Source organism: Neofelis nebulosa, chromosome 8, assembly GCF_028018385.1.
Source record: "Neofelis nebulosa isolate mNeoNeb1 chromosome 8, mNeoNeb1.pri, whole genome shotgun sequence".
Lineage (NCBI taxonomy): Eukaryota > Metazoa > Chordata > Mammalia > Carnivora > Felidae > Neofelis > Neofelis nebulosa.
Window position 1 is genome coordinate 14,768,634 of NC_080789.1, and position 18,442 is coordinate 14,787,075.

Below are 18,442 nucleotides of genomic sequence, written 5' to 3' on the forward strand. Positions count from 1 at the left end.
CAGCTCATTTAGGACTTCCTGTTTTCAGCTTGTCTCTGTGAATATTTGGAGGGGTTTCCAGCTAGTAAATAAAGCGGAGTGCCAAGACTCCCTCCCCAGGCCAACAACCATTTCACCATCCCTGTGGCTGCCCGTCCTCAATTCCCTCTGACCCCGCCTAGCCTCTTGCCTGAGGACCATGCCAGAGTCCCCTCCAGCACCCACCCACCCGGCTCCAGGCCCCCTGCCCACTTCTCCTGAGGTTCTGACTCAGTCAGGTTCTCATGACAGAAGGACAAACCTCGGAGAGTGCAGGATCCAGGCCGAGCATTTACAGAAAAATTCACCTTGAAAAAGATACGTGTTCCTGAGACACATTTTCTTGGCCTTTTCCCAAGCTCCCACATCCTTCCTTCCATTCTCCTGCCCCCTCCCAAGTTACAAGTGGATCTTTATCCAGCCTTCTTTTTTTCAACGTTTTTATTTTTTTTATTTTTGGGACAGAGAGAGACAGAGCATGAACAGGGGAGGGGCAGAGAGAGAGGGAGACACAGAATCGGAAACAGGCTCCAGGCTCCGAGCCATCAGCCCAGAGCCTGACGCGGGGCTCGAACTCACGGACCGCGAGATCGTGACCTGGCTGAAGTCGGACGCTTAACCGACTGCGCCACCCAGGCGCCCCTATCCAGCCTTCTTAAATGTGATCCCGCAAACATGTTTGGCACATCTGTAACGTGCCAGGCACCTGTGTTATGACTGGGAGGGAGACACGTCGTCTGTCCTTCAGAAGCCAACAGTGTGATGGGAGGCAGACATGGGTGGAGCCAGGGGTAGAGCTGAGCTTTTTTGGGGCCCAGACATCACACAATTCGGAGGCCCTCTGTTAGGAAAAGACCATAAAATGGCAAGGCACATCAGGTCGGGGCTTGTCCTTGGGTGTTAGAAGAGCCCATATACAAGAAACCTGAGTTACATCCTCACTCCTGGAGAGGGGAGGATGGGCATCCCCCACCCCGAAACACTCAAAAAGGAGCACAGGAGGAGGTTGGGCTGACCATTAATTAGCTAATTAATTAATTAATTAAACCCTTATGTCTACACTGTCTCTCTTTGTGCTCTTTTGTCTATCCTGTGAATAAATGAACGCATGCTTGAAGCATTCAGCAAATATGTACTTATATTATGTACTGTAATAATTGGGACAAAGTTCAGCTGTGTAACAAAGACCTAAGGTGGCTTCAGTAATCCAGGACTTTCTCACACAGTGGTCTGGGCAAGAGCAGCCCAGGGTTCCTGTGGAGCTTCCCTGGTTTTAAGGACCCAGGCTCCTTCCATCTTGTTGATCATGCGCTCCTGAGCTGTTGCTTTTCAGCCACAAGGTCATAGATGGTCCACACTCCAGCCAGCAGGAAGAGGAAAAGCCCTGCCCTTCCCTTTAATGATAGGCCTGGAAGTTCGGACCCCACTTCTGCTCACAGAAGCAGAAAACATGATCACATGGGCACACACAGGCGCCAGGGAGATGGGGAAATGTGATATTTATTCTGTGAGAGGTCATATGCCCCCAGGTTGGGTGCTTCATGACTGTAGAAAAGAAGGGACATTGTGGACAGCTAGAAGTCTACGAGACACTCTGCAGTGTATGCTGTGCTGTCTAGGAAACCGAGGAGCAGAAGAAGTTCTGGTTCTTTCCAGAGCCACCCATTGATAGAACTGAATTAAACAAGCTGTCTCCCACCCATTGTTTTATGTTGGTAACTTTAATTCTTTCTACCGGATCACAAATGTTGGCTGAAGAGGAAACACTCTGATCCTTAAAGGGGAAGTTGGAGGAAGAGGAGGCAATAAAGTGAAGAAGTTGGTGGGAAAAAAGAGAACCAGAAGAGAGTAGTGGGGTAGAAACCGAGTTTCAAAAAGCTCAGCAATTTCGGATGTCATGGAATGCCCAACGGAATGCCAGTCAAAAGAACACTATTGTATTTGCCAGTGAGGAGGTGACAGGTGACCTTTGCCAAATCAGTTTCAGCGGAATGGTAGGGAATGAAATCTGAAGACGGTGGGTTTAAGGGTGAGTGGGAAATGTGGAGGGACACACCGAGGACAGTGAGGCCCCAGGGTATTGAAAAGCAGGAACAATTCAAAGAGAATCTATGATTCCCATGATCATGTCGACCCAAAGGATAAAGCATCATCAGAGAGCCAAAGATAAAGAAGATAAGGCAGGAATGTAGTGTGACTGCCTCAGCAAACACCAACATAGCAGCGACTTAAACAAGATTAAAGTCTACTTTTTCATGTAAGAGTCTGAGCATGCTCAGTCAAGGACAGATTTGGGGACTCCATGGTGTTGGGAATCCAGGTTCCATCCACCTTATTACTCAGCCATCTTCAGCATGCAGCTTCCATCCTGGGGTCTGAGATGCCAGGTAGAAGAAGGAAAAGAGAAAGGGGAGATTCCCTTTGTCATAAAGGCAGCACTCAGAGGTTGCTCACAGCAACTACCACTCACGTGTTCATTGACCAGACTCTGAGACTTGGCCATATCTACCTGTGAGGGAGACTGAAACAAAGCTGTCTTTAGCTGAGAGACTAGATACCCAGATGAGTTTAAGGGTCCTCCTGCTGCAGGAGGAGGGGCCAGTGAGCAGTCAGTCTAGGAAGACCTAGAACAAAGGACAGGTTCAGCCAGGGTTGGGAGGCGGCACACAGCCACCTGGAGGAAGAAGCAGAAAGCTGGTGAGCTTGGAAAGGAATAGAAAATAGGGAACTCTTGCTTGGCCACTTTTATCTTCTCTGCAAAGTGGGACTCAGAGTCATGGCTGCGAGGCTGGGACTCTCCAAGAGCCAAAAAAAGGGAAGGTGCACCAAGCCTCACTCCCCGTCATTATTTCCCATCTGTGGGGGTGCAACAGCAGGTATGCACCTGTAGATACCCTGAAGATGGTTTGAAGAACAGTTGTGCTCTTGGAGTCCCGAGCTTCCTTCCCAGCTCTGTGCTTAGCTGCCATATAGCCTTAGACAAGGCAAGAGATATGTTTCTGTATCTGTTAAATGACCATACTAATGCCCATGCTGCCCACCTCGCAACCCTATTCTGTGTCCCAGGAGAGAACTGTGAAGCTTTTTTGTAAGTTGTGGGCTGTAGGTGGGCATTGTCCTGGAGGGATGGAGTTGTCAGGGCACTGGTTGAGCCTTGAGGAGAGACCGTAGGGACAGAACAGCCCCCCACAACCTTCCCGGCACTTGGCCAACCCCCACCAGGGAATTTGGGCTCCCCCTGCCTCTGGCCCAACATCAGAACCCTCTGCTGTCCAGGCGGAAGTGACACGGGAGGGGGCGGCCCTCCCAGCTGTTCATAGTCAGTTGCAGTCAGCCTCTGTTCTGTCTTGAGAGCACAAAGAGCCTTGGCTTGGTCCCCTGCATTTGGCCTTGGAAGTTCTCCTGGGATCTCTCCTTGACCCCAGGGCCCAAATTCGTGTTCCTGGCCTCAGCTAAGTAAACAGTGCGAGTTTCTCTCCCAGGCCTTAGGCCAAGCACAACTAACCTTGTCCAGTGTATACACACGCATGCACACATGCACACACACTGCTTGCACACACGAGCACCACATACAACACACATCTTACACATGCAAACACACCAAATACACCACAAACACTGCACCTGTGTGCCACACACATGTCCCCCACACGCTACATGCATGTCTCCCACAAACTACACATACATACAACCCACATGCACACACCCGGCACATACATACCATGTGCACATATACATACAGTCCCTTTTTCCTAACTGGTCTCTATCCCATATCACATTCAACCCTCCATTCAACCCACTATATAACTACTTGAGGGATTTTTCTAAAATACAGTGAGGCTACTTTCTTGTTTCAACTCCTCCAATTCTTCCAGTGGTTTTCCAGACCCTTCAGCCTCTTACCAAAGTGGCTGAAGTCCCCCAAGGCCTGCTTCCTGACAACCCACTTCAGCCATCCCTCACCATCCTGCCCTGTCGGCCAGTCTGAACCACTTGCCCATTCCTGCTCCCCAGTGGCTCCCCTGCCTCTGCTTTGCCCTCCCTCTCTATCCTCCAGAGAAATGCCCCTCCTGAAACATGTATTTATTCTTTCAAACTCTGTTCAGAGCTCACCTGTTCTATAAAGATTCTCCTGACCAGCCAGATGGAATGTTCCCTTCCTCCTCTACATTCTAGTGGAATGACTAGTTTCCCATGTCTGTCTCTTCTGCTAGGCAGGTGACTTTCTCAGTGTCACTATATACGGAACCCTGGGTCTTGGCGTTGGGTAGGTGCTCCATGAACGTTGGGCAGGTGGCACTCACCCCCTCATCTTCCCACACAGATCAAAGTAGAAAACCAGCATGACTACCAGGACATCACCAGCATGGTGGCAATGGCCAAAACCTATGCCACCACTGAGGCCTTCATTGACTCGAAGTACGACATCCGCATCCAGAAAATTGGATCCAACTACAAGGCTTACATGTGAGTCCCTGGGTGGGGGTTAGGGGGCTGGGAGGAAGGATGGGAGGAGAGTGTAGGAGGAACAGTGATTAGAGATACATGTTCAGGCCAGTCTCCTCCACCCCAGGGCAGAGACCCTTCAGCACATCATTATTCTCCCTTTATGTCTCCTTACTGCCTTCCTCTCTGGTCAGTACAGCTAAGCATCCCAGGGTAGACATCTGTCTACCCAAAAAGAGCTGTTTCTCCCAGAGCAAGTCAGACATTTGGCATGTTTGAGGGAACTTTGAGTATGTATGGGATGTAAGCCATAGGAGACCAAGCTGAAAGAGAAACCTGGGGACAAATCAAGGAGGGTCTTGAATGCCGTGCTGAGGGCTTGGGGCTTTTGTTCTATTCTCTTCTGAGCAGAGAAGTGGCATCATCTGACCTGTATTTATAAAAAGATGGTTCTGGAGCCATGGGCCACAAAGGGGTTCTCTGGAACTAATAAGACTAATTAGGAGATTACACCAGATCTCTCCAGCTGCAGGCAACAATAACCACATCTGACTAACCTGAGGGAGTTTTTCAAAGGAATTTTATTAGAAAACCATGAATGATCAGAAACTCTAAAAACAAAACCACGAAACTATCAATTTCAGAAAGGTAAGGATCCAGGGCAGCTCCAGGAATCTGGGTGGCCAGAAGCAACAGACAATCTTCATGGCACCCCCACTGGGACATGAATCTGCCCGAATCATTTTCAGTGCTTAACTCAAGGTTGTGATTCCATGGAAACAGTGCTGATTAATCCAACTTAGGTCACATGCTTACTGATTAGAGAAAGGCAGAAAACCAGTATGGAGAGTCCCACCAAGATGAATGCCATTTGGGTGGGGTCATTCCCCCAGGGGAAACTGAGGTGCCATGACAAAGGAAGGAGGAATGGATGCCAGAAAATCCAGCACACGTTCACCCCAGGGGTAGTTCTGGCAAAGGATGACTCACACTGGAGCTGATGCGGTCATGAGTCCTTAAATAGGTGGGAGGTCTTACCTGCTCCAAGGCCTCTCTGGGTCTCACTTTGGAATGTGGTTGTTGGTTCTGCTTAAAATGACAAGACCCCAGAGAGCCAACCAGTGCCGGGTTGCCAAGCATTAATGGAGCGCTGACTGTGTGCATGGCTCCATATGTGAGGACGACAATGGCTAGCCATGGACAGTTGGAAATCTCTCTGTATGCTGCTATACAGTGGAGCTTGTGCTCTAGGCCAGGGTCAGCAAACCACAGCCCACAGGCGAAATCCAGCTGCCACCTGTTTCTGTAAATAAAGTTTTATTGACCACAGCCAGACACATCCATTTATGTATTACCAAGGGTTGCTCTGGCACTACCTGGGTTGCCTAGACTAGGGGTCAGCAAACTTTCTGTGTGAAGGGGCCGGATGTTAATTTTAGGTTTTGTGGGCTGCACGAGATGCTGGCAGTTGACCTGGTAAAGAAAGATTCCCAGAGAAGGGATGGAGCCCGTTCTCCAGGAATTCTTTTGCTCTTTCTTCCACCCATGAGCCAGGCCAGACCCGTCACTGCTCTCAGATCCCTCAGGGTGATAAGATCGGCTCTTCCCTGCCCCCTCTGAGTTGGGGAACGTTCCAGTGCAGCAGTCCAGGGCATTCCTGAGGCCTGCAACCAATCCGTCATGATATCACTTCCCTCCTCTCCTCATTGTTCGCATTTCCACTTGACATTGACGACACCTTGTCCCAGTTTCTCTTCTTGAAGATTAGCTCATTGCCGCATTCTTTATGCTGAGCCTTTCTGCCCTGGCAGCTCCAATTTGTCATTAGTTACGGCTTTTCCTGGACCCTGGGTTGGCCCCGGTCCGAGGGAGGGGGTTCATGTCAGACCTCAGCATACAGCATCCTCTCCGCCCCCAACCTCCTTTCTGGCCCACTTCCTGCCCTGCACACAGGCCTTTGCCTTGTTGCTACTGGGCTGTCATTGTTTCCAAGGCCTCTCAGCAGACAGAGCTAGGAAATATACATGTGTCCCTTAACCCCTGTATGCTCACATATCTGTAATTATTTCTATATATAACCAGCTCTATCTAAAGCTAGAGAGAGTTCATGTCGATGTGTCTGACTCTCATCTAGTACCACATGAATCATCTCAGCCTTCCCAGATTGCTTATCTAGAACTTCCCCCCCCAAATAGGGAAATACCTGGCTCCTACCATCTGCCATCTATTTACTTATTTGTTTGATCCCAATACAATTGCAGAACCATTAACTTGGAGCCCTGTGGGAAAGAGCTTCATCCAGTGCAGTACAGTGTTCATGTATGGCTCCTTTTATATCTAGTCATACAACCTCCACTCACAACCAAGGTTACTTGGGGCCGCACCTTACCACCCACCCCCACTCTCTTCAGCAAGGGAGTCAACATCATACATTTGGAATATAGGTAGATTCTCCTGTCGAAGTCCTACATTCCAGCAGGTGCATCACATCTGGACCAACTGACTCTTTTCCCCTAGCCTGTGATGGGTTCCACCATGGAGAGTCATGGTGCAGAGCACGGAGTTTCTCATATATGGTTTGGTGGCTTCTGTCACTAAGTGGGAATGATAATAATAGTAAGTCTTCCTCATGAGGTTTTGTAAGCCTGAAATAAGTTAGTGCTTATAGAGACCTTAGACCCATGTCTCAGACATAGAAAGCACTCACTGAATAGCAACTCTCCCTATCATTGTCTTCTTGGAAGGAGAGCAATCTGGCTTGTGTTTCTGCTCCTTCTGGCATTGCAGTGCCTTCTTCTTGTGTCTCTGCTTACTGAAAAACTATAGTAGCACCCACTGTACTAAGATATTTATGGGAATATTTCCTTTAGCCCACACAATATATCGGGATGGAGATCACTCTCATTTAAAGACTCAGAGATATGCATGGTTATGCAGCTAGAAAATGCTGGAACCAAGATTCAAACTTGCATCTGTCTGACCCACATCAGTTCTTACCTTCTCTTACCACCATACAGATCCCACTATACTAACCCTACCATCCTCCAAGGCACATTCCGTGGTTACCTTCTGGGGTCACATTGAGTGAGTCTGGTTTCTCCTTTGCTTACCCAGGGCTCCCCGCTCACTCCTCAGGTACACTGCTAACCTTACCACCCCTCCACTCTGGTTTCAAACTAGTCCACCCTTCCAGGTAGAGACCAGCCTTAGGATGGGGTCATCTCTGCACACTGAGCCTAGTCCAGTATCCAGGACATAGGGTGGCCCAATGAGTGTTTGCCAAATTGAATTGAATCAAGATGGGCTGAACTGAACTGGCATAAAGGTTTTCGATGTCACTGCACCCCTTAGCAATTCTAGCTTCTGTTGGCCATTATAAATTCTCAGCATCTGTTGTCTTCAGATGCATTTTATTTTCTTTTAGAAGGGTATATTTGTGTAGCAATTCCTCCTCCCAGTTCACCCTTTCACTTTAACCACATGCCTTCCCTTGGCCACAAAACAGAAAACTTCACCTCTGCTACCTTGCTTGCACCCATTTAGGCTTTACTGAGTCCAGATCAGCCCCTGGATATCATTTGTCTCGATTCTTCCCCAATATACACAGTTCCTCACCCAGCAGTTAGTTACTGGGTACCTACTACATGCCGGGTCCCGCTGGACACTGGGGGGAAAGGGGATGAGTCAAATATGTCCCTGCCTCAGGGAAGACTGGACATGAAAGCAGTCATTCCAAGTGAGATAAGCATTACTAAACTTTGGTATAGGCATGTCTACTCTTGTCAGGGAGGTGGATAGTTGGGAAGCCACATACCACGAAACATGAAGGATGAGTAGGTTTTAGGGAGGCAAAAATGGAGACAAAGACTGGATCAGGCAAAGGGAAGAATATGAGTAAAAGCCTTGACAGGAGAAATCTGTGGCATTGGAGCACTGCAAGGGAGGTCAGCTGTTGCTGGAGCAGAAAAGGCAAACGAGGGGCGCTTGGGTGGCTCAGTTGTTTGGGCATCCAACTCTTGATTTTGGCTCGGGTCATGACCTCATGGTTCCTGGGTTTGAGCCCCATGTCTCATCAGGCTCCACACTGCCAGCACAGAGCCTGCTTGGGATTCTCTCTCTCCCTCTCTGTCTCTTCCCTTCTCCAACTCACACACACATATGCACATTATCTCTCTCTTTCTTTGCCAAAATAAATAAGTAAAGTTAAGAAGAAGAAGAAGAAGAAGAAGAAGAAGAAGAAGAAGAAGAAGAAGAAGAAGAAGAAGAAGAAGAAAAGGCAAACAAATAGAGAGGGTGTTGAGGCCACGAGGCCTTCCTGCCCTTCACTATGAAAAAGTGATCACTTCTCTCCATGGATCATTTTTACTACATTTTGGAGCCCTCAAGAAATTCCAGGATCACTAATGGCTCTACTACCCTAGTTCTCCTTTACAAAACCAAGAGGCCAAGTTTTGGGAGATTTCATTTGATGGTGTAGGCATTTTTGAAACTTAACTCTTAGATATCAGAGGTGGCTTAGAAGAAGACAAATAAAGTCCAACAAGTAAAGAAAACAACAGCATAAAGGAAAATTTTAAAAAGGCAAATAAAGCTGGGGACAAGATGTGTACCTAATAATACATGCCATCATGTGAGCCACATATATGAATCGGTGCCTCCTAACAGCCAAAACAAAGATGGAAAGCAGAGCAGTGACAGGTGTCCTAATGCCCTCAGTGTTATTTTTCTGCTACAGGAGAACCTCCATCTCTGGAAACTGGAAGGCCAACACAGGTTCTGCCATGCTGGAGCAGGTGGCCATGACAGAGAGGTAAGAGAGGAAGGAGGTGTAATAGGGCGATGCACCAGCCACAGCAGGAGGTGGGTGAGGGATACAACAGGAAGTCTGTAAGGAATGCCACCTCACCCTCTGGCCAGTGCCTTGCCACGCACAGAGCACTTTCCTGGGCACAACAGCTCTTTATTGCACAACAAGCTGCAGGGTAGATGTTTTATAATCCCACTTTACAGATGGGAGAAGACAGTTCAGAGAGGGAAAGTGACTTGTCCAGGGTCACAGAACTCATCAATGACAGAGCTGAGAGGTCTCAACCCCAAGTCCAAGGGTCTTTCCAGCCCTGCCCAGCTACTGCAGAGATAGCAGGGAGTCCTCACCAGTCCCCTCTGTGCTCTCACAGGTACATGAAAGCATCCTTATTAGGGCACCAGAGCTACTGGAATGTCCACTCTTCTCTCTGACTTATCTCCATCTCAGTGTCAGGAGGGAGAGGGTATTTCCAGTGAATCATGAATGTGGTATGTGCACTCTGGCTGAAGGTCCCTCAGGTCTTTCTGCCTGTAAACACTGCTGGGAGCTCCCTTCAGCTGAGGAAGGGCCAGTCACCTACGACCAGGGCCAGCAGCACACACACACGTTCTTTCCTGCAAGCCAGCTGACCTGCGTGTAGGCATGCAATGAGAGTGGATAGAGTGTGGGCTTTGGGGTCAGAAAGATCCATTGAATGAACACTTATTGAGTGCCTACTGCATGCCATGTTGTGCCAAGCACTGGGGAGGCCAAGATGAAAAGATCCAGCCCTTCCCTTTAGAGACTGTGTGACCTTGGCAAGTGTCAGAACACAAACATCATTTGTCAGAGACAGGGGGATTTGTTGACTTGTGGCAATGAAAATTCCAGAGGTGCAGCACTAGGTAAGACTTTAAAGCTCATTCTACACACCTCACTTCAGCTTTGTTCTATGTTGGCTTCATTCTGGACAGTACACTCATTTGGTGGCCCATAGTGGCTCCAGGCTCCCATCCTGAATGTCAAGTCCCACAGGACAAAACTCCTCTTTCTCAGACATTTCAACCGAAAACTGAAATTGAGCCTTATTCACTGATTGGCCTGCCTTGAGTCACATGACCATCCCTGAACCAGTCCCTATGGCCCAGAAAACAACACCGCTGTGATTCAATAGGCCTCTGTCTCCTCTCTGCCCCCTGGAGATTAGGGTGGGATCAGGTGGCTATAGCAGGAATGACTGGGGGAGACAGGAAGGGGTAGGATGCCAAGGAACATCAGGAAGGATAGGAGGGAAAATGAATGTTATGCAGACTAAAACAACAGTCCCGGCTCCCCAATCAAGGTAGAGACAGAGTGTGGTATGTCAGGGTGGAAGCGAGCTTTAGGTGCTTGCAGAGGGAGCACAGAGAAGGGGCACCCAATGCAAAAAGGGGTGAGATCAGGGAAGGCTTCCTGAAAGAGGTGGAACCACAATCCCCTGTAAAGAATGAGTAGGAATTGGGAGGCTTTCCTTCACTTCTCTGTCAGTTATCCATTGAGCACCAGCTGGGAGCGTTATTGAGCTAGGCCCTGGGAAAATGGTGGCAGACAGATGGACATGGTCCCTGTCATCATGGAACTTATGGCTCTGGAGCTCTAAGAAGAAGCAGGATGTGAACAAAAGTGAGTGGTCCTGTCCCTGCCAACTTATGTTCCCTAGGGTAAGTTAACTAACCTCTGTGAACTTCTGCAACTGTTCAGTGGAGGTAATAAGCCAGAGTGCTGAATGGGAGGGGGTTGTTCTGTACCTAACACAGAAGTGGCCCATGGCAGCCCCAGGTGGCAGTTGCGGCCTTCAATCTTGGAACCCACCTGTGCCAACTAGTCTCAGGGAAGGGGAGAGTGTGCTCATTACCTTGCACAACTGAATCATCTGGTCTGAGGCAATCATTTCCTTCCCCCAATGAGCATTCATGGGACATCATGGTCCTTTTCTCCGTGGCCTTTCCAGATCGTGAGCCCAGCCTTTCGCCATGCCTCATGAGCTGCTCACAAATCACTCCAGAAGGCCACCATATCCCTAACTGCACAGTTCCAAGCCACTTGAGCTATTCCTTCAAGAGCCTACAATAGGCATGAGTCCACTTAGGCCTGAATTCACTTTACCTTCTGTAAAGCCATGGGCAGTACTACTCCCAGAACCTGGGACAGAACTCCCCAATCCCACCTCCACAGGGGAAAATCTCTGGGGGCCCATAAATTTCCCTTGGCCCTCTTTCCACCTGGCCTGTTTGCCAGGTAGCCTGACTCCTTGGCAAAACCAATAATATGGCTTGGTTGGTGCTAGTCCCACCTGTCTGGAGGGGACTATGGACCCATGTTCTCCAGGCTCTCCCACACTGCCCCACCCTTGAAGTCCCTTCCTTGGACCTGGGAAGGCGGGGAGTGGGGAGAGCTGTGCCCCATGGGATGCGGCCAGTAGCTATTCCAGAAATTCATCATTTGAAAACAGCCTCTAGAAACCAGTTTTCTACAGACTGGTCTTGGTCCAGACTTCCATCTTCCTTTGAGAAGACACCTGATTTAGGAGTGTGTCTTAGGGCACAGGTCTTCCTAAACTGGAGTTAGCCATTGGTGCCAGATACAGCAACCCTGGTCAGAGAGCCCGGGGAGCTCTTAGAGCTCTGAGGACCAAAGGTTACCCTCAAATTGGGGCTGCACATGAGAATCATAGGAGAAATTTTAAAAACGTATAGAGATTATGCTAACGTAGGGCAGGGCCCCCAAATCTGAATGTTTACTCTGTGTTTGTGTGCTCAACTCTCCTGGCGACTCTGATGCACAACTAGAATCATACCTAGACCTTCCCATTTTTCAGATAGGGAAACTGAGGTTTCAAGAGGAAGAGGCTGACCCAAAACTATTGAGGAAATTAATAGCAAGACCCCAGGTCACTGGTATCCCATGCTGAGGGAGAACAGGCTGCAATGTGTCCCAAGGGAGAGGAAGGGTGGCTTGCTTGGACTGTGAAATCAGACAGACTCTAGGTTTGGAAGCCAGTACAGTGGCTGATTAACCTCTCTGAGCCTCAGTTTCCTTATCAGTAAGAATGGGCTAAAGCTTCCTGACAGAGTTGTGGTTGGGGTTAGAGAGAGAAAGAAGGGTCAACCCCCGCAGAAGGCCTGTAGGGGCTCAATAGCCATGAGTTTCCATCCTTCCTTTTCTTTCTGTGATCTCACATGCTCCTTGCTACAGCTGGATGCAAAAACTGAGAGCTAGGAGCCGGGAGATCTGTGTAATCCTGGCTCTATTACTGTCTTGCTGTGTGGCCTGGCCAAGCCACTCTCCCTCTCTGGGCCTCCATGGGCATTGGCGGTTAAGATGAGAGAGTTGGTTCGAAGAGCGCTTCAGCCATGATCTCTCCTCATCCAGGCCTTTTGGCTCAGAGACACAAATAGATCTCAGAGCAGGAGTGCCCCGTGTGACCCTGGAGGGTGAGGAGAGAAGCAAGAACATTGACACAAAGTCCCCTGTGACTCCCAAATCCAGCCACCACAAGGGAAGCCAAGTGCAAGCCCGGGGAAGACTTCTCCAGATACAACCATCCCCTTGTTGCAGGGTCAAAGTCCAGCGTTGAGATCTTTCCCCTGCAAAGCAAACTGGCCTTGCAGCCATCAAGTGGCTGGAAAGGGAACAAAAGCACTGGGTCCGGAGGGCCAGGCCCCAGCCGCGAGAGCAGCCTGCCAGGCTCCCCTGTCTGCCCGCCCCAGGATCTGGGGAGAATGCACCCTTTGTCCCCCCTAGGCTCTCATCTAGCATGGTCGCCGGGGCTTGGAGGGCGGCCTGGGAGGGATTGCTGAGCCCTTCAAGCAGCGTTCCCAAGGGAAAAGGGCTGCAGGAGTAGATGGCTCCGGATGGAGACCGGGTAAGCTCTCCACTACAAGGGAGCCAGCAAGGTCCTGGGGTGGGGGCGAGGGGCAGGTCTCTGAGATCTCCCTCACCCCTCATTCCTTCTTACCCTCATTCTTCCTCTCTCTTGCTTCCTGTCTCCCTTTGTATTCTCTCTCCCTTTCTCTGTCCCTTTCTCTATCCATCTATGTCTCTGCTTTTTTTGTATACCCATTCTGTCTCTCCCACTGCCTCTCTGTCTCCCTCTGTGTCTCTGCCTTTGTCTCTCTTACTGCATCACTGTCTCTTGTTATTTCTGACCATCTCTCTCCATCTCTGAATGGATACATATGTGTCACTGTCTGTACTGGGACCTATTGGTCCATGTGTCTCTCTGTGTCTCCCTATCTGTCCCTGCCTCTCTCTCTCTGCTCCCTCTTCCTGCCCTCTCCCCCCACACTCACTGTCTGTCTGTCCATCCCTGCAGGTACAGGCTGTGGGTGGACAGCTGCTCAGAAATGTTTGGCGGCCTGGACATCTGTGCTGTCAAGGCCGTCCACAGCAAGGACGGCAGAGATTACATCATTGAGGTGAGGGATGTCCTCCTGGCCTGGTCCAGCTCCTGGGCCAGAGTGCCAGAGGGAAGGAATCCAAGTGTGGTCTCCAGCATGGTTGGCTGTGTCCCAGCTCATGGCCTGGGCACATGTGGCTCCAGAGGCTTCTCCCCCACCAGCCTCACACCCCTCCCCATCTCCACCTGCAATAGCGTTTAGAGTCTCTGTGTTCTGGACATGAAGTTTGACAACCCATGGGCCTCATGGTAGGGAAAGAGCATTACCAAGAGTCAGCAAGACTGTGTCCCATTGGGTCTCTGAAACTCTCTATGTCCAAGCATATAAGAAGGACACACTCCCCTCATCACCATGCAGAGAGTCCATCGTCTGTTCGCTCAACAAACATGTCCTTAGGGGCTCCCCAGGGCTAGGCATGGGTCTGGTTCTGGGGACAGAGCTGTGAACCAGACCGACATGCGGTGTCCAGGCTGGTGGGGAAGAAGGATGAGACACAAGCAGTAGAGGACGTTGAAAGTTAGGAAAGGGAACTCAGGCCTGCGGGCCTGTGAGTGAAGGAAAGACGTAGGGAAATGTCATTGTCAGAGAGACGCTGGAGACCGGCTGCGGGTTCCAGAATCTGTCCCACAACCCCTGCCGCCCTCCAGGACTGTCACCTACCCACATACCTCTGACCCCATACTCTCCTTCACCTCCGACTTCCTGTCCATGCCTCCCCCAATCCACAATCCCCTCTCTCATGCAGGATCCTCCCTGCCCCATCCCTCCGGGTCCCACAGCCTCCCCCTTCACCCCACCTCCCTCCCCTGTCATGCCTCCCCCCGACATAGCTGTGGCTCTCCACTGCTTTTCCCTGAAAATGCCCCTCTGGCCTCAGAGTTCTCCCTTCTCTCCCCAACTGCTCCCCAACATCTCCACATTCACACTCCCCACAGCCCCTTCCAAGGCTCCCTTTCCATGGCCTTCTCTTCAAACCACAGCGGATGGGCGGTGCTGACACAAGGCCAAGACACGTGAGGGAGAGCCCTGCGGCCACCCCCTCCCCGGGTTGTGGGCGGCTAATGGGAAGCACATGGCTGGGGTGACCACGGGAGCCAGCCAGTCCTCCGGGCCCACGTGCCTGCCACTCCCCCGGACCCGCAGCGCGGCAGGCCCAGGTGACCCCATGGGTGGGAGTCCCGCTGTTTACTGCCAGCCGTGCCAGGAGGGCATCCGCACCGTGCCCAAGGAGTGGCCACCCTTGGAGGTGAAGGGGAGGGAGTCCAGGATGGACTCAGTCCCTCCACCCTCCCCGGAGAGGCCAGGAAGCTCCCAGGATGAATTGCGTCTATATTTGCAGGTTCCGTCCTGCTCCGGAAAACAGCTCTTCTCAAGTCCAGGAACTGCTTTCCCTCCATAGCTGAAACTCCTCCAGTAGCCCCTTCCCAGAGGAGGCCTTGGAGGAGTCAGGAGCAGTACTGGTGTGCAGACTTGCTTCTGAGCCAGGCTGCATCCGGGAGGAACGAGTGCCCCGCCTTCCTGCGGGTGCCCTGGGAGCTTTGGACCAAGGGTGGACGAAGCGCCCCCCCACCCCCAGCCTGAGAATTTGCATCTGTTGAGACCCTTCCTGTCCCTCCTGCCTCTGCATCAGCTCACAGGGACCACCAGCCATGAACTCAGCAGTGGCACTCAGTCATTCATCCATCCTCCGCTATGGAGCTTCTGTGCGGGGCGCGAGACCCCAAGCCAGGTGATGGGGATAGAGCAGTGAACATGGTAGCAGGGACCCTTCCTCCTAGAGCTTCCATCCAGAGAGGCGACAGCAATCGTGGAGGAAGGACTCCTTGGCTCCCCTCCCCTCCCTCCTGTGAGCGTAGCCCCTTTTCTCCCGCATTCTCTCTGCCCCAAGAGCTCTTGCCTATCTTGAGTTTCCTCAACTTTTGTTCTTAGGAAACAAAAGTCTGTACTCGTGGGCCCAGGCTCCCTGCCTCCAGACATTCAGAGGGTCAGGGATGAAAGCCCTCTTACATTTTTTTTTTTTTAAAGCAAAATTAGTGGGTTTGGACTTTAAAAAACAAGAAAACAACTTCTCACAATGTTCCAGGAGGAAAAAAAATCAAAACAAAACATGACTTTTCAGATTGTTTTTTCTCTCAGAAACATTGCAGAGTTGTTTCCCTTGCTTTTGGGTTTACAGTGGGGTCAAGGGAGACGAGGAACTCTGCTACCACGGAGACAAAAGGTATTTTTCCCCAGTCGAGAAAAAAAAGGCAGAAGAGACCCAAAACACTGTTTGCTTCAGCCACCTCTGTGGTGAGAACGTGAAGTTTGTACTTCATGTTTTATGAAGATCCTCACAGTGAAACACTTGGGGGAAAGACCCTTGAACTTGTCCTCCATGGCCTGTCCAGGGAATGATATTGCTCGCTGGAAAAATGTTTCCCTGGGGAGACCAGAGTGTCCACTTCCTTTGGCTTTGTCCACCATGGGGATTCCAAAATGCTCTGACCTCAGGTTCCTTGTGGCGGCTGTTTTCCACTGCAGGGAATGTAGGAAACAGAAACCAGAACAGAAAAGGGTGGGTAGGGTCAGGGGGAGAAAGGACAGGCCTGTGTACATTTAGACAGACTCCACAGTTAAAACTCAGTTCAGCCCACATAGACCGAGAGGCTGTCTGTGTGCCGGGCACTGAGATCTGGGGTGCCAAGAACTCAGGCCCCAACCCACAAGGAGCTCAATTTGAGGACAGTTTTCAGGACTGTGCTAGAATCAACATACGCATCCTTGAGTTTGCTTTTCAGCTTCCCAACCACAGTGGGTACTTTACACACAGAGCCCTAAACGTCCCAGCCGGAAGCATCTTCACAGACCCCTCAGTTTACAGTTGAGGAAAACATGGGCCCACCGAGGAAAAGTGACCTGCCTAAGATCACACAGCAAGTCGGTAGTAGAACATAGGATCGGATTCCAGGTTCCCATCCTGATTTTCACCCCAGAGAGCTAATTCAGTGCTCAGTGACAAAGGGAAGGACTGTGGCTTGTTAGTCCTGTGTCCTTGAACTTAGTACTTCTTTGACCCTCAGTTTCCTCATCATTGTGATGCAGATACTAATAGTACTTGCCTCCAAGAGCTACTCTGAGATTTGTATGAGATCCTCCACACCCGGTGCTTGGAACAGTGCCTGACACATAGTAAGTGCTTAATAAAACATAGTACTTATTAGTATACTTATCGTGATGAGCAGGACTTACTGCAAGGATCTTTCATCCCTCCACCGTAGTCGTTATTGAGGGCATATCTGTGGAACAGGACACAGGGCCCATCCCTGACCTCAGGGACTCACAGTCCAGTTGGAGAGACACAAGTAACCAGGAGATGTCAGCACTGTGGGTGAGCTCCCCACCGGGGCAGCCAAAGTGAGGACAGCGGGAGGACAGATGAGCAGCTGGTCAGAAGTTACTCAGAGAGAGGAAGGGCTTAGCTGGGTGTTCCCTGAAGAATGAGAAGGACTTAAGTAAAGAGTGAGAGGAGAGAATGGTATACACAAGGACCTGGTCAGAAGAGAGAACCTGGTGAGTCCAGAGCTTGGGAAGAGGGGAAACAATGCAGTGCATTTGGTGGGCATGGGATGAGTGAACAGGCTAGATTCCTACAGTGGAGGAAGGGAGAGAGAGCCCACCTAGGCCTCACTCCCCTTCTAGACCTTCTACAGCTGCCCGTGCCCAAGGAATCACCTAGATGGTTGGCCTGTGTGACTTTGGCCAAGTCCCTTCCCATTGCTAGGCCTCAGTTTCCCCATCTGCAAAAAAAAAGCAGGATGAGCAAATAGGATCTCTCAGGACCTCTCTCAATATAAGCACTTTGCTTCCTTTGAGAAGGCCATTCCCTCCAGGCATATGTCCTCCCAGAGCCTCTGAAAACAGGCCTTTCCTCATTCCTCTTCTCTCTGAACCCTGGGTCAACTCCAGCCCATGTCATTTTTTGGTCATAATTGAGCCCCCACCTTCACTGCTTCCGGCCTTGTGAAAGCCTTGACCTTGGGCCAAAGTTCAGGAGGTCGGCCCCAAGCCTGGGCAGGAGCCAAGGTGGGAAAAGACGGGGCGGAGACTGGCTCCCCAAAGAAAAGAGCAGAAAAGGTCAGCAAAGCCTTCCTGGCCCTTGGTCACATTTCTGTAGCCCAACAAATGTAGGCTGAATTGAACTGGATCCAGAGAGTTGATTTAGACTGAACTGCAGGGATCTGGGTGTCTCCACAGGAATCATTCCCAGCTGGAGGCACTGGGCTGGGTGTTTGCATGGACAACATCACCATCTAGTGGTCCCTTCTGTCCTGAGCCGTGCCAGCCCTTCTGGGACGCACTGCCCCAAGCCTCCTTTCTCTCTGCAGGTGATGGACAGCTCAATGCCCTTGATTGGAGAGCACGTGGAAGAGGACAAACAGCTGATGGCCGACCTCGTGGTCTCCAAAATGAGCCAACTCCTGATACCAGGGGGCACAGTGCCCTCGCCCCTGAGGCCTTGGGTGAGGTTTCCGGGAGCGCAGGAGACATCATGGCCATGAGAAATGCTGGGCTGTCTGGGAATGGGGAGCCCCTGGATCCAAAGGAGATCCCCTAGAATGGAAGCACTCTGGGGAGAAAGGAATGGGGTGTGGATGGAGGCTGGGCTTGGACAGCTTGCACCCTGTCCCGGACAGGGGAGTTTGGGGGGGCTCCGAGGAGACCTCCCCCATCCACCATCAGAGGGAGGAAAGCCTTGTCACAACCGCACTGG

At 50.8% G+C, this 18,442-nt stretch overlaps 1 protein-coding gene and 1 long non-coding RNA gene across 3 annotated transcripts in view; one reads left to right on the forward strand and one right to left on the reverse strand.

Annotated features, from left to right (window-relative positions):
* SYN3 (synapsin III) overlaps positions 1-18,442 on the forward strand; it is a 470,078-nt gene that overhangs the window by 436,209 nt on the left and 15,427 nt on the right. For both annotated transcript variants that reach the window (XM_058741475.1, XM_058741476.1), the window contains exons 8-11: positions 4,343-4,485; positions 9,200-9,274; positions 13,605-13,707; positions 18,057-18,191. In XM_058741475.1, the coding sequence (XP_058597458.1) occupies positions 4,343-4,485; positions 9,200-9,274; positions 13,605-13,707; positions 18,057-18,191 (456 nt within the window). The remainder of the gene's footprint in view (positions 1-4,342; positions 4,486-9,199; positions 9,275-13,604; positions 13,708-18,056; positions 18,192-18,442) is intronic.
* LOC131518950 (uncharacterized) lies at positions 15,996-17,701 on the reverse strand. The gene is made up of 3 exons (XR_009265375.1): positions 17,404-17,701; positions 16,921-17,161; positions 15,996-16,206 (listed from the first exon to the last, which is right to left on the reverse strand). It is a non-coding gene; the product is annotated as an uncharacterized LOC131518950 (long non-coding RNA).